General features: G+C 33.6%; 1 protein-coding gene across 2 annotated transcripts; it reads left to right on the top strand.

Annotated features, from left to right (window-relative positions):
• Positions 1-1972: 1972 nt before the first annotated feature.
• On the top strand, positions 1973-5626 carry LOC107476205 (probable prolyl 4-hydroxylase 10). 2 transcript variants are annotated; one of them, XM_016095983.3, is made up of 8 exons: positions 1973-2367; positions 2473-2557; positions 3482-3579; positions 3677-3774; positions 4007-4136; positions 4228-4415; positions 4838-4925; positions 5125-5626. In XM_016095983.3, the coding sequence occupies exons 1-7, from the start codon at positions 2165-2167 to the stop codon at positions 4912-4914; spliced, it is 879 nt and encodes a 292-aa protein (XP_015951469.1). In that variant the 5' UTR covers positions 1973-2164; the 3' UTR covers positions 4915-4925; positions 5125-5626. The 2 variants fall into 2 exon arrangements, with proteins under 2 accessions (XP_015951469.1, XP_015951460.1); XM_016095974.3 differs by having other exon boundaries at positions 2152-2367; positions 5266-5622.
• The last annotated feature ends 8218 nt before the right edge of the window (positions 5627-13844 follow it).

Here is a 13844-nt window from a genome sequence, read left to right as displayed (position 1 = left end):
AAATATGTCATCTGATATTTTTTAACAATTAAAACAAATTTTTTTCTTTCAAATTTAACAAACTCTAACTCTCACCCTCATTCTTTGTCTTTATCTTTCTCTCTCTTTTCTTTTATTCTCTATTTTTTCTACCTTTCTGTTCTACAAAAAATAAAATTAACAAAATAATATAATTCAAATAAAAAATATTATTATTATATACATATTATTTTAATTTTTTATTTAGTTTTAAATTTTTACTATATTTTTATTTCTGTTCTTTCAAATATTTATTACATATAATTTGGAGAGAATACTAATGTTATAATTAAAAGTTAGAATCAAGATTCAATTGTTTTAAAAAAATTAATTTTGAGTTAATTTTATAACTATCAGTATAATTTTTTATGCTAATATCTAATTATACTTTTATAGACATAAAGAGAAAAAATATTAACACCTAATTATTTTTATTTGTGCAATAGACTTATCACCTAATTAAATGTAAACGTATACACGTTAAATTGTTTCAAATTTTAGATAACGAATGTTAAAATTAATTATTAATAAAAATTAAACTTTTTCATATAAAAATAATAGCTAAAAATCTTATTATTTGATTTTTTATCTATAGATACCTTGGTCTTTTTAGCCAGAGATTTTTGTCAACCTACGACTTTTTATTTGTAAAAGTAGTTTAATTTTATAAATCTTTTGTGCCATATATAATCTATACTGTCAGAACAAAATAAACCGTAATTTTAAAAAATGTATATTCCCGTAATGAATAAAAATACTAATATAAACTAAAAGATAAATCTAATAGTATTATTAGTTGAAATTATAAAACTTAAAATAAATAAAAGTAATAGAATGAATTTCAGAATTTGAAATTATTAAAAATTTGAAAAAAAATTAAAATTTTTGGAATTTTTTAAATTTAAAATTATTGGTAATTAACGTTATAGAATAAATTTTTCAATAAGTAATTTTAATGAAAAAATTTAAACAAAAGTACTACTATAAGAGTTTTTTTTTATTTTTATTTTTGTACGATTTGAATTCTATTGGTATATTTTTATTTTTTAATTAATTTAATTTTATTTAAATAATTTAAATTAATCATATAAATACAATAATACGAATATTTTTTTATTAAACTTAAATTAAATTATTAAATTAAATTTTAAAATTTATTTTATAACGTTAATTACCAATAGTGTCAATTTTCAAAAATTTTAAATTTTAATTTTTTTTCAAATTTTTAATAATTTCAAATTTTGAAATTTATTCTACTATTTTTGTTTATTTCAAATTTTATAATTTCAAACTAATAATACTATTAAATTTATCTTTTAATTTATATTCTTATCATATAATTTTATATTCTCAAAAGAAATTTATACTTGTTTTAGTCTGCAACCCTAAATACATTTTGCTTTTTTTTTTTGTCAATCCCTGCATATAAGGGCTATTCATGTACAAAAACATAAAAATTCAATTATAACCAACAAATCAAAAAATTTTTAATTTTCTTTCATCTTCATCAATAGTACTACACATAGCCTACTTTTATCAAAAATACAACCTCCAACATTACCAAAAAACCCAACATATTATTCATCTTATTAACTTATAATCTAACACCTCTAATTAATCCACTTTCCGACAATTTTTGTTCCTTCTGAGTCTCTATCTGTAAGTGTTGACACCGCTGCCAAGCGTCAAGCACTCCAAAGATCCACGCATCTTCCGCACCTGCTGAAAAATTTATTGTTCAGCACCATAGCATAACCCATTTAGTAGAGCCTTTTCTTTGTGACTTGAACTTGGTATAATAGTGACAGTAACATAGTAACACGTACCAAAAAGAAGAACAATCTGACAAGTAATCACTCATCATTATTCATCAATAATCATACCACCCCCAGAGTCAGAGAAACCCAAGGATGAAGCACACAGAATCACATTCTCATCAAAATCTACTTAGACAGTTACACTTACACACACTCTCTCTCTCTCTCCGAGTCACATTGTCAACGAAAATCATTTGAAAATTCTCCACCTTCCCTCTACTTTCTCATCTTTCTCTCTCTATATACAAATATAAAACACCACGCGCCTTCATTTCCAGATCTTACATACTTCTCAGCTCTCTCTCTCTCTCTCTCTTTCAATAATAATAATGGCGAAGCCAAGGTACTCGAGGTTTCAGCCTGCTCGCAAAACGACGTCCTCCTCCTCCATGATCCTCACCTCACTCCTCATCTTCACATTCCTCGTTTTGATCCTTCTGGCGCTTGGATTCCTCTCCATTCCAACCGCCTCAAACCACCACGTTTCAAAACCCAACGACCTCACTCACATCGCTCATAACACTCTCCACACGTACGTAATCATCATCATCATAGCTAGCTACCGCTCCTTCCAATTCATCTTCATCGTTTCGTTTTCAAACTTGTTCGCTTTCTCTGTTTTGTGTTCTGATTGCAGAGCCGAAGATGATGATGGCAATGGAGAGCACTGGATTGAAGTAGTTTCTTGGGAGCCTCGTGCTTTTATCTATCATAATTTTCTGGTTAGTCCACAAAAACTTTCTCTTTGGCGGTCAACTTTTTTGTTATTTCTCATAATATCTCCGTCCTTGGCCGAGTCGCGGATCTGAGCTACATTTAAAGATTTTATATTGGTCAATTATTATTGCATGTATAAGACGAGATTTGAATTCTCCACCATTACTTGAGTGAACAAGTGAGATGACCATTCCACTAACTAAGTTGGCGGTTCAAGCTATCACTTCAGTAGTTTGATGTTCATATATGGATTGGGGACTGAGTTGACTTGATGCGAATTTCAGATTTCGAGGGATAAAGAACTAACTTGCATTTCTATTTTGTAATTTGTTTCAGCTTATTTTTTACCTCTAAATTACTTTTTATACTGAAAAAAAAAATCGATTTTCACATATGATTAGGATAAATTTAAAAAATAATTAGGATTTTTCAAAATGATAGTTTTGAGATTTTTTTTGGTTGGTAGAAGCTGAAATGGCAGCTTTTCCGAAAAATCAGTGTTCAACTTTCTAAATAATATAGAAGAATTTTGTTGTAGAACCGTTTTTTCTATATGCTGGATTAAAGGAACACAATTTTGTTTATGCTAGCATAAGATTGAGATTAATGAAATGTGTGTAAATGAATTGGTATCGATCAATGTAAGAGATGAATGTAATGGTTGATGGAAGGTTTTTGTTTATTGTTGTTTAGTAGGGGAGTGTAAAATCAGATTCAAAAATCACTTCTGCAATATATGAGTGATTATAACTCATCAAGATGTTATTTCTGGAATCTGAATCTACCTTTGACTTTTGGCATAATGTGGCTATATTGTATTAAATTATTGTCTAAGGTCCATGCTCTATTGTAGTATTAATGTAATGTAATACACTATTACAATCTATACACTTTCCAAATACTGAAACTTAGCTGATTAATCTGAGCAGACCAAAGCAGAATGTGAATATCTAATCAATATAGCGAAGCCAAATATGCATAAGTCATCCGTTGTAGATAGTACAACTGGGAAGAGTAAAGACAGCAGGTTAGATATCGAAAATAAATATCCGTTTCTTGTTTATGTTTCCCTTGACACTCGCCGATGCTGAACCTTGTTTGAACAAATTCTTTTTTTCATTCAGAGTAAGGACAAGCTCTGGTACTTTTCTAGCCAGAGGACGTGATAAAGTTGTGAGGAATATAGAGAAGAGAATTGCTGATTTTACTTTTATACCTGTAGGTATGTATTCTTATCTATGACCTCCTTTTTTTGTATGATTTTTCATTGTTTGATGAAATTAAATCAATGATTTGATTTTACTTAAAATAACATATGTGTATTAGCTCTAGATTCTATCACTCCCACATGTTTTGTGTTCCTCTATCTGGATTGTGGTGCTAAAATTAATATGTTATTCTTCATTGGTGTACTTGAAGAAACCATAACATAAACAATGTTTCATATTATACAGAGCAGGGTGAAGGACTTCAAGTTCTCCACTATGAAGTTGGACAAAAGTATGAGCCTCATTATGACTACTTTTTGGATGAATTTAACACACAGAACGGGGGCCAGCGTATAGCGACAGTACTGATGTACCTGTAAGTGAATTTAGTTGCTGATTAACTTCAATTCTTCACGGATATGAAGACAGATGTTAAAGCTGCATGCTTTTTGGTTCTCATGATACAGCTCAGATGTTGAAGAAGGTGGTGAGACTGTGTTCCCAGCTGCCAAGGGAAATATCAGCTCTGTGCCATGGTGGAATGAGCTTTCCGAGTGTGGAAAGAAAGGTCTTTCGATTAAGCCGAAGAGGGGGGATGCTTTGCTTTTTTGGAGCATGAAGCCTGATGCAACTTTAGACCCATCAAGTTTGCATGGTTAGTTTCTCTTGTGATCATCACGGTCATCATTGTAAGGATTAATTATTATGGTTAATTACACTTTTTTCCCTTAAATTTATCCTATGTTTACTTTGGTCCCTAATGTGCAAATCAATTCCTTAAACTTTCCTAAATGTGGATTTTGCTCAAAATAAGTGCACTATATATACCCGTTTGAACTTTTGGTTATCTGGAAATGCCTTCCCTGAACTTTTCATGTTATTCAACTTTTGTTAGAAAATTGTCACATTAAGGAAGTTTGGAAGGTTGATTTGTAAATCAACAAAGTTCAGAGGATAAAATGCAATTAATTCCAAGTATCATTGAGCTGCTAGTTTTATCAACAAGCTTTCTCTTTTGTAGAAGATAAACTAACAACTACAAGCTTCTTTGTTTCTATACAACAATTTTTTTTCTAGGTGGTTGTCCAGTGATTAAGGGTGATAAATGGTCGTGCACCAAATGGATGCGTATCAATGAATACAAAATAAATTAAATATACCACAGGTAAATTTCCTCTAGTTTCTTGTAGTACTAACATAAACATAAATCTGCAGTTGAGGCTATGGTAAAATTGTTCCTCAGAGTTTGAAAATGAAAATTCAACCCTCAACCATTCTTAAAAAGGATGTCGAATTAGTCTTTTGATACAAAATCTATGCATGTATGGAAGGATTAAAATGTTAACTTTTCCATAATGTTGAAGGATCTAATCATGGAATGTTGATGGACGAATTTGTCAATTTTCAATGGCAAGGGGCTACTTTGTCCTACAACATGAGATTGCAGGTTTATTTTCTTTTATTTATTGAAATTAATATGGTAGTTATTGCTATTCATCTGGCAGGTTGATTAACTTCTCTAGGCCTTCTCTCTGAGTTCATTGATGCTAATGTTGTACCAAATCATAGTCTGAGCTAAAAATATCTGATGATCATGCTTTCGCAGCTGAAATGAAATGTTATTTACTGAATGATGCGGCATCCTTCTGTAATTTTTTGGTTCTTGTAACGTACCTCAAACTAATTCCTTTTATGTACCCTTTATCAGTTGTATTATTATTAGTAAATATTTAAGAAGTTTTTACATATACATATTTGTGAATTTGCAAGACAATAATATATTGACTGAGTATATTACCAGCACTATCTATACTCAGTTCAATTTAGTTTCCATATTCATTGAAAGGCCACTATTGAGAGGGACTTCTATTGCAAAAATATTTGTGATTTATGCTCATTGTGCAGTGATGATTTTGTCATAGGATGGATTCTGGCTTTTTGGATGCCCATAAATGCTCCTTAGTAAATGAGGAGTGTCACATTTTTTTGTTAATTAAATAAATTTTAATTTTTTATTTATTATATTAATGTTTCAGAGTTAAAAGAATAATTTGCTAATTAAGTTAGTAATTTTTTGACAAGGTTATAAAAAAAAATAAAAGTTCAAGACTTGTTATTTGTTTGTTGTTACCTTTTAAGGTCATTTTAAAGGAGCATGCAGTTTCGTTTCTCTTACCTTTTCAGACTACCTTTTATTTTTGTCAATGAGTATCTTCTGGGCTCATCTTCATCTTATTTTACACTATTTAGAGTCTATGGAGGATTGGGCTTCATATTTGTGAGTATGGATTACATGATTGAGTTGCATATCTGTGGGTATAACAGTGTTAGATATTAGAACAAGAAAAAAAATAAAATACTAAAATGGTACCTAAAAATTGATGTCGCTGAAAAAAAAAATTCCAAAAAAAAATTCTAAAAAATAATAACCACAAATAAATTCTTGGAATATTAAATATATATTTAAAATAAAAGGTTTTAGAGAACATATTTTAATGAAATTTTTTATAAATATTATTAGAAAAATAAGATTTTTTCATTCTTTAAATTTAGTTATATTATGTTAAGTGAATTTTTAAAATTTAAAAAAAATAAAATATCTAAATATTAATTTTTACTCTAAATTTTTTATGTATTTTTTAAATATTTATTCAAATGTTAGCGCATAAATTCAGATGAAATAGATAAATATTTGATTTCATTCAATGTTTATGTATATATACTTGGCTTTCTTTTACTAATTTGTCACTCTTTTAAAATTAATTACTCATATATCACCTTTTTTTTCAAGTCCTAATCGTAACTGAGAAGCACTGAAGCGTCTAACGCATGCAACGAAGTCCCTAGTGGCTCGCCCCCAACAGCCTCTTCTTTCTTTCTCCTTTAACTCTTCAGTACTCTACCCTAATTCTAGCTTTTTGCTGCCGCAGCACCACCGCACAGTGGTGATCTCGTTGTTCGATCAGAGAGAGTGATGGCGGAATTGGATGCTGCTGAGCCAAAAAGGCGAAAAACGGAGCAGGTTGAAATGGCGGAGGAAGCGTGCCTTTGCCTTGTTACTTATGAAGAGTTGTTCGTGATCAAACTAAGCAATTTAAAGAAACAAGAAGATGATGTCAAAGATTGGACTTATTTGCTTCCGCCACCAAAGATCGAGTTCTCTTTGCGACTTCCAGAGCCTGGTTTGTGTCCTTTCGAGTTCGACTCCAAGATCTATATGGCGCTGTCCAGAGCACCGCGTCAGAATCTCACAAAGAAACCCGGCTGCTGGCGAATCTACGAATTCAAATTTGAGGAGCGCAGAATTGAGCTTGCGGAATCACTGGATGGTGTGCCCTCCCCTCTTTGCTGGTCATTCATCGCAAACACGCCAGGCTCAGGCCATCTTTACTTCTATATAAATCCACTGGTCATAGATTCTGGATTTTACGTTCTTTGGAGGGACCTCCTCTTAACACACCTTTGGAGACGGTGTTTGCCATTTTGGTTAACCACCAGAATGGCGGCGTCGCATTATATCAATGCCTTGATGTGTTTTTTGAGGGTTTTCAACCCTGGATAACAGATAGGGCCAGAGTCAATCTTGTTGACCTTGGCAACGGGAAGGTGTGTGCAATATAATACTCTCTGCGGAACTATTGGATTCCGGATCCGAATCGTTGGCGCTCTGCTTCTCAGTTTTCACACTGTCCCTATTAGAGGACTTTGCAGCATTGCAACTTGACAGTGGAGCTCCACCCATGGAGCGAGATTTCTTAAAAGTGACTGTCCATAGGAAGTGTGTCTACATCATGAAGAACTGGAACCCTGCTAATTATATGCGCCACGCCTTTGTTTCCATCTCCTAAGGGTGGAAGATTTTACCATAGGACGGATTTATGAATGAACAATGAATTAAATATTAATGTCTTTGAGGATTATAATCTTGTTTGAATTGTGTCTATATTCTCTTATGCTCAAAATTATCTATGCTTTTTGAAATATTTGCACTATTGCTGCTGGCATTCACTCATCTCAGTGAATTTAGAATAAGTGACTACAAAAATAAGTGATGACATCTTGCTTATACTTTATGAGATATCGTGGATTTTATTTCATGGCTTATACTAGGTAATCAATAACTTTTTTGAACAACATGAACAACTACCAATCAAATTAAAACATATTACACGTTCAAATTGTCCACCTAAATCATAATATTAGAATAATCATTCGCACACCTAGTAAAATAAACATTCAATATATCCATTGTTTACTATTTTATTTTCATTATCCATCTATATTTTTCCTTCGTCCTTCATTTAAATAAGTGGTCACCCTACTTAAATTAACAAGTCATTGTTTTTTATGGAATTTTGGATAAATTCTAGATTTTACTTTTGTACCATGCTCTTGATTAGTTGTCATGATTTAATTTTGAGATAAGGTAGCATTGCAACTTATCATGTCCCTTTTTTATTTTCAGTTAACATCTATGTATTCGGATATGTGGAACTTTTTAGATTTCAATTTACAATTTGGAAAATATATTTACTTTACAAAATTTATTAGCGTTGTTGCGTGTACAGGTTTATTGAGTTATGTCAATTGAATGTTACTAGATCAAAAATAAATATAATCGTTGCGAAGTTTAGTGACGGTACAAAACAGTTCAAGATTTAACAGAAAAGAGGTGTCCGTCCACTTGATTGAGTGGCAAATATATTGTGCTGAAAAACTTAAGTTGATTCACTTTGTTTGGGTATCATATCCACTAGTTTAGGCAAGTAGATTCTCGTCTGCAAATTTTTTATATAACACTTCTAGGGTTTAGATACGATGAGTTTGGAAAATTCTAATTTAATTTGATGATGAACAAATATTATTAAAAATAATTAATTACAAAATTATTAACTTGATCTTAATTCATACTTGCTTAATTAATAATTTTGTTGTGCAGATTTTGTGTTGGGCCGAAAAATAGCAAGCCCAATGAAGAAATAAAGTTCAGCTTTTTGCAAAAATATATCTAAGAACATGTGGCTGATTTTTTTATTGTGATAGTTGGGCCAGATTTAATGGTGTAAGTCCAAATTAATTGTTGGTGCAAGACCAGATAGGTTGGTCCAAAATTAAAAAGGAAATGGGACCCAACGGTTAAGCTATTCTTTTATCATCATGGTGAAATCTAATTTTTGTTATATAGTTGCATGTTTCCACGGACACCAATCTCCCTCTAAGGAATGGATTTCAAATTTATTCAATTGTGTTTATTGTCTTGGAAACATGAAAGAGAAAAAGCAAAGTGATTTGATGGCATTGATGGAAGTTTACACGTTGCCACACAAAGCATGGAAAGTTGCACCTAATTAATTTATTTTTGATAACACTCATTGCTTTGCTTTTCTTTTCTTATTCTCTAGTCTTTCTTCTCTCTCTCTCTCTCTCTCGGTCATTTCCATCAGGAAACATGGAAGCATTAGCAAGCTACCAACAAGAAGAAGAAATAGCTAGTATCAAGACCATCATGATGATGGCAAGAAAACATAAAAAATATAAAGTATGCTGTGGCTGAGATCTTCAACCATGAATGGTAAGATATGGTGATGAGATCTTGGCTTCTTTATACCAAAAAAGGTAGAAGGAGATTCGGCCAGCAAGGTGAAGATTCTTGGAGGCATGGCTTGTCTCTGATTCTGCTCAACCACCACAGAAGGTAGCTAGTGTGGCTACGTGATGGAAGAGGCAGAGATTGGAGCAGATGAAGCCATCATCATCATGAAGCATCAAGGGCCAGAAATCCATCTTGGAGAGCAAGTCAAGGATGGAGCGCTCGGATTGATGAAGTCTGATGACCAAGGAAGAACTAGAGGTATTTGTATGTTGGGTTTTGCATAAGTTACCTCTTCTCTCTCTCTGGCCGAACCGGTTATGTGTGAAGGAAAAGAAGTTAAGCTTGGTTTTTGCTTCAACTGTGAAGGCTTCTCCTCTCTATAAAAGGGGTGAGCAGCCACGGTTTGATTCAAGGAGAAAAGTGTGAGAGTGCAAGGCACAAAAGTCTCATAGCTACCTAAGCTTACAGATTTTCTTCTCCTTCAATGTATTCTGTTTTGTATTTTTCTGTTTAATTTTGTCATGTCTTGAGTCTCATGGAAAAAGGCAGAGAGTGCAAAATTAAAAGAAAAAGCCATAGATGTCCATAGAGTTCCTTTGTACATCTGTGTTGTGTTTCATGATTCTGTGGGAATTCCCTTGTAAGTTGGGTTAGTACTTTACAGTTTATAATTAGGTTGATTATAGTGAAATTCCATCATTGTTGTGATGGAGACTGGATGTAGGCTGCATTGCACTTAGCAGCAGAACCAGGATATATTTGGGTGTAATCTTCTTTCTCTACTACTCCATTTCTGTTTCTACTGCACAGGAGCTAAAACCAAAAATATATCGTGCCAAGTGACGAGACAAAAATAAAAAGTCTCGTGGCAAGGGACGAGGCAAAAACAGAAAAGTCTCCTCAAAGATCAGAAAGTGTAATCAAGCAAAGAGGGGATAAGATTCAACCCCCCTTCTCTTAGCCACTGAAACCATCAATTGGTATCAGAGCTTGGTCTCAAAGAGATCAAGCATTGCAGCTTGGAGAAAAGATCCTCATGACAGAAAGCAGTGGCTCAAATCTGGTGTCCTACAATCTCACAGAAGGACAGTCAAGCAACAGACCGCCTCTTTTCAATGGGAAAAACTATACCTATTGGAATGAGAGAATGAAGATCTTTGTGCAAGCAGTAGACTACAGACTTTGGAAGATCATCCTAGAAGGACCACAGTTTCCTACTAACACAAGTGTTGAAGGAGTAGTCACTCTTAAACCAGAAGCAAGCTGGACCGAGGAAGATAGGAAGAAAGTGGAGCTAAATGCCAAGGCTGTAAATCTACTCAACTGTGCTATTAGCTTCGAAGAATACCGACGGGTATCACGATGCACAACGGCAAAGAAAATCTGGGACAAATTACAAATCACTCATGAAGGAACCACCATTGTAAAGAAGACTCGGATAAACATGTTAAACAGAGAGTATGAAATGTTTGCAATGAAGGAAGGAGAATCCATTGATGAACTATTCGAACGGTTCAACACCATCATTGTTGGCTTAGATGCTATGGGAATCACTCATTCAGATTCTGTGCTTGTGAGAAGAGTGTTGAGATGTCTCACTAAAGAATGGGAAATAAAAGCTTTAATTATTTCTGAGAGTAGTAGTCTTGATTCCATGACATTTGATGATTTGAGAGGAAATCTTCTTGCTTTTGAAAACACTTATTTGAAAAAAGAGTCAAAAAAGAAAGGAATTGCTTTTTCTTCTATAACTAACCCCCTGGATGATGAATCCAGTGATAACTCCTCTGAAAATGAATTTGTGTTGTTTGCCAAAAAATTCAGGAAAATGATGAAGTTCAAAGGCAAAGGCAGCAGCTCAAGGAAAATGAAGAAAGACCTTAGCAAAGTAACTTGTTACAACTGCAAGGAAATAGGAGACTTCAAATCTGACTGTCCCAAGTTAAAGAAAGAGGAGAAGCAAAAAGGGGAAAAGAAGAAGAAAGGTCTGATGGCATCATGGGAAGACTTAGAAAATGACTCAGACAGTGATGAAGAATCTGAGACCAAGTCACAGCCTTGTCTCATGGCAAATCATGTAGATCAGGTGTGCCTAGCATCCAAGAGGAAGGAAAATATGTGGTACATGGACAGCGGATGCTCTAGGCATATGACCGGAAAGACAACCTTCTTCATAAAGCTTGATGAATATGATGGAGGTCTTGTCACTTTCGGTGATGATGGAAAAGGAAAGATAGTGGCCGTTGGAAAAGTTGGTAAAAACTTTTCATCTTGTATAAATGGTATTCTTCTTGTCAATGGTTTGAAACATAATTTACTTAGTGTAAGTTAATTGTGTGATTTGGGATTTGAAGTAATTTTTAGAAAATTTGTGTGCTTGGTTGTTTGTGAAAAAATTGGGTATATTCTTTTTGAAGCTATAAGATGCAACAATGTGTATGGATTAACTCTTGAGGACTTGAAAGAACAAAATGTAACATGTTTTACATCTCTTGAATCTGAAAAATGGCTATGGCATAGAAAGTTGGGTCATGCTAGCATGTACCAAATTTCTAAGCTAGTAAAGAAAAATCTGGTTAGAGGAATTCCTAAAATTAAATTTGATAAGGATCTTACTTGTGATGCTTGTCAATTAGGCAAACAAGTTAAATCCTCTTTTAAACCAAAAGATGGAATTTCAACCAAAAGGCCATTAGAAATGTTACACATTGATCTTTTTGGTCCAACAAGAACTCAAAGTCTAGGAGGTAAATACTATGGTTTGGTAGTGGTAGATGATTACTCTAGATTTGGTTGGGTACTTTTTTTTGTTCACAAAAATGATGCTTTCCATGCTTTCTTAACCCTTTGCAAGAAAATTCAAAATGAAAAAGATTTGAAAATGGCTCATTTGAGAAGTGATCACGGAAAAGAATTTGAAAACCAAGACTTTGAAAATTTCTGTGATGACTTTGGAATTACTCATAATTTTTCATGCCCTAGAACACCTCAACAAATGGGGTTGTTGAAAGAAGGAATAGAAGCCTTCAAGAAATGACTAGGGCTATGTAATGTGAGAATGAGGTTCCTAAATTTCTATGGGCTGAAGCTGTAAATACAGCATGCTATATTTTGAATAGGACAATTATTAGAAAAGGGTTGAAAAGAACTCCTTATGAACTATGGAAAGGAACCCCTCCTAAACTTAAGTACTTTCATGTTTTTGAATGCAAATGTTTTGTGCTTAACAACAAAGAAAATCTTGGGAAGTTTGATCCAAAATCTTATGAAGGAATGTTTGTTGGATACTTTACCACTAGCAAGGCCTATAGGATTTACCTTAAAGAACATAGAACCATAGAGGAATCCATACATGTTACTTTTTGTGATTCTAACTTAATTCCCAGTACTGTGATAGATAGTGATTCAGATTGTGAAGGAGCTGAAACAAGCAAAGAAAATCCCAAGTCTGCCCAAATTGAAGAATCTGCCAGTCCAGAATTGTCTCGTCAGATTGGAGGAGATATTTTCATTTTGTCTCCTGAGCCAGCACGAGAAACTGAAACAGTGAGACCAACAGAAACTCATCAAAGCTCAACACTACAAAGGAAGCCTAGAGAATGGAAGTCTATGAGGGGTTATCCTCATGACTTCATCATTGGTGATCCCTCCCAAGGAGTGACAACAAGATCCTCAACCAAAAGACAATCCAAACCAAGAAACTTTGCATTTTTGTCACAAATGGAGCCCAATAATGTGAAAGAAGCTCTTGAAGACCCATCATGGGTCAAGGCCATGGAAGAGGAGCTTGCTCAATTCGACAAGAATGAGGTTTGGACATTAGTACCTCATCCGGATGGTAAGAAAGTTACGTGTACTAAGTGGGTGTTTAAAAATAAACTTGGTGAGGATGGACAAGTTGTTCGTAAAAAGGCTAGATTAGTGGCCCAAGGTTACGATCAAGAAGTGGGAATAGATTTTGATGAGTCTTTTGCTCCGGTAGCCAGAATGGAAGCAATTAGATTGCTTCTTGCCTATGCTGCCCATAAGGGTTTCAAAATGTTTCAAATGGATGTTAAATGTGCTTTCCTTAATGGCTTTATTGATAGAGAAGTGTATGTGGCACAATCCCCCGGTTTTGAACATAAAGATTTTCCAAATCATGTTTTCAAACTAAGGCTCTTTATGGTCTTAGACAAGCTCCAAGAGCTTGGTATGAAAGTCTTAGTGCCTTCCTATTGGAAAATCAATTTCAAAGGGGTACCACAGACACAACTTTATTCATTAAAGCATCTAATGATGATATACTTCTAGTTCAAGTTTATGTGGATGATATTGTGTTTGGATCGGCCAATGAGTCCTTGTGTGAAGAGTTTGGAAAACTCATGACTAGTGAGTTTGAAATGAGTTTAATGGGAGAGCTAACATTCTTTCTTGGCCTCCAAATTAAACAAACTCCTAGTGGCACTTTTATTCACCAAGAAAAGTATGCAAAAGAACTTATCAAAAAGT

Source organism: Arachis duranensis, chromosome 1 (genome assembly GCF_000817695.3).
Source record: "Arachis duranensis cultivar V14167 chromosome 1, aradu.V14167.gnm2.J7QH, whole genome shotgun sequence".
Taxonomy (NCBI): domain Eukaryota; kingdom Viridiplantae; phylum Streptophyta; class Magnoliopsida; order Fabales; family Fabaceae; genus Arachis; species Arachis duranensis.
This window is presented reverse-complemented; position numbering and strand designations above follow the sequence as displayed.

Bases quoted from the DNA above. Each gene is read 5' to 3' on its own strand.
- LOC107476205 (XM_016095983.3), top strand. From the start codon at position 2,165: ATGGCGAAGCCAAGGTACTCGAGGTTTCAGCCTGCTCGCAAAACGACG. The intron at 2,368-2,472 runs GTACGTAATCAT...TTCTGATTGCAG, and splicing joins GCTCATAACACTCTCCACAC to AGCCGAAGATGATGATGGCA. The intron at 3,775-4,006 runs GTATGTATTCTT...CATATTATACAG, and splicing joins TTTTACTTTTATACCTGTAG to AGCAGGGTGAAGGACTTCAA.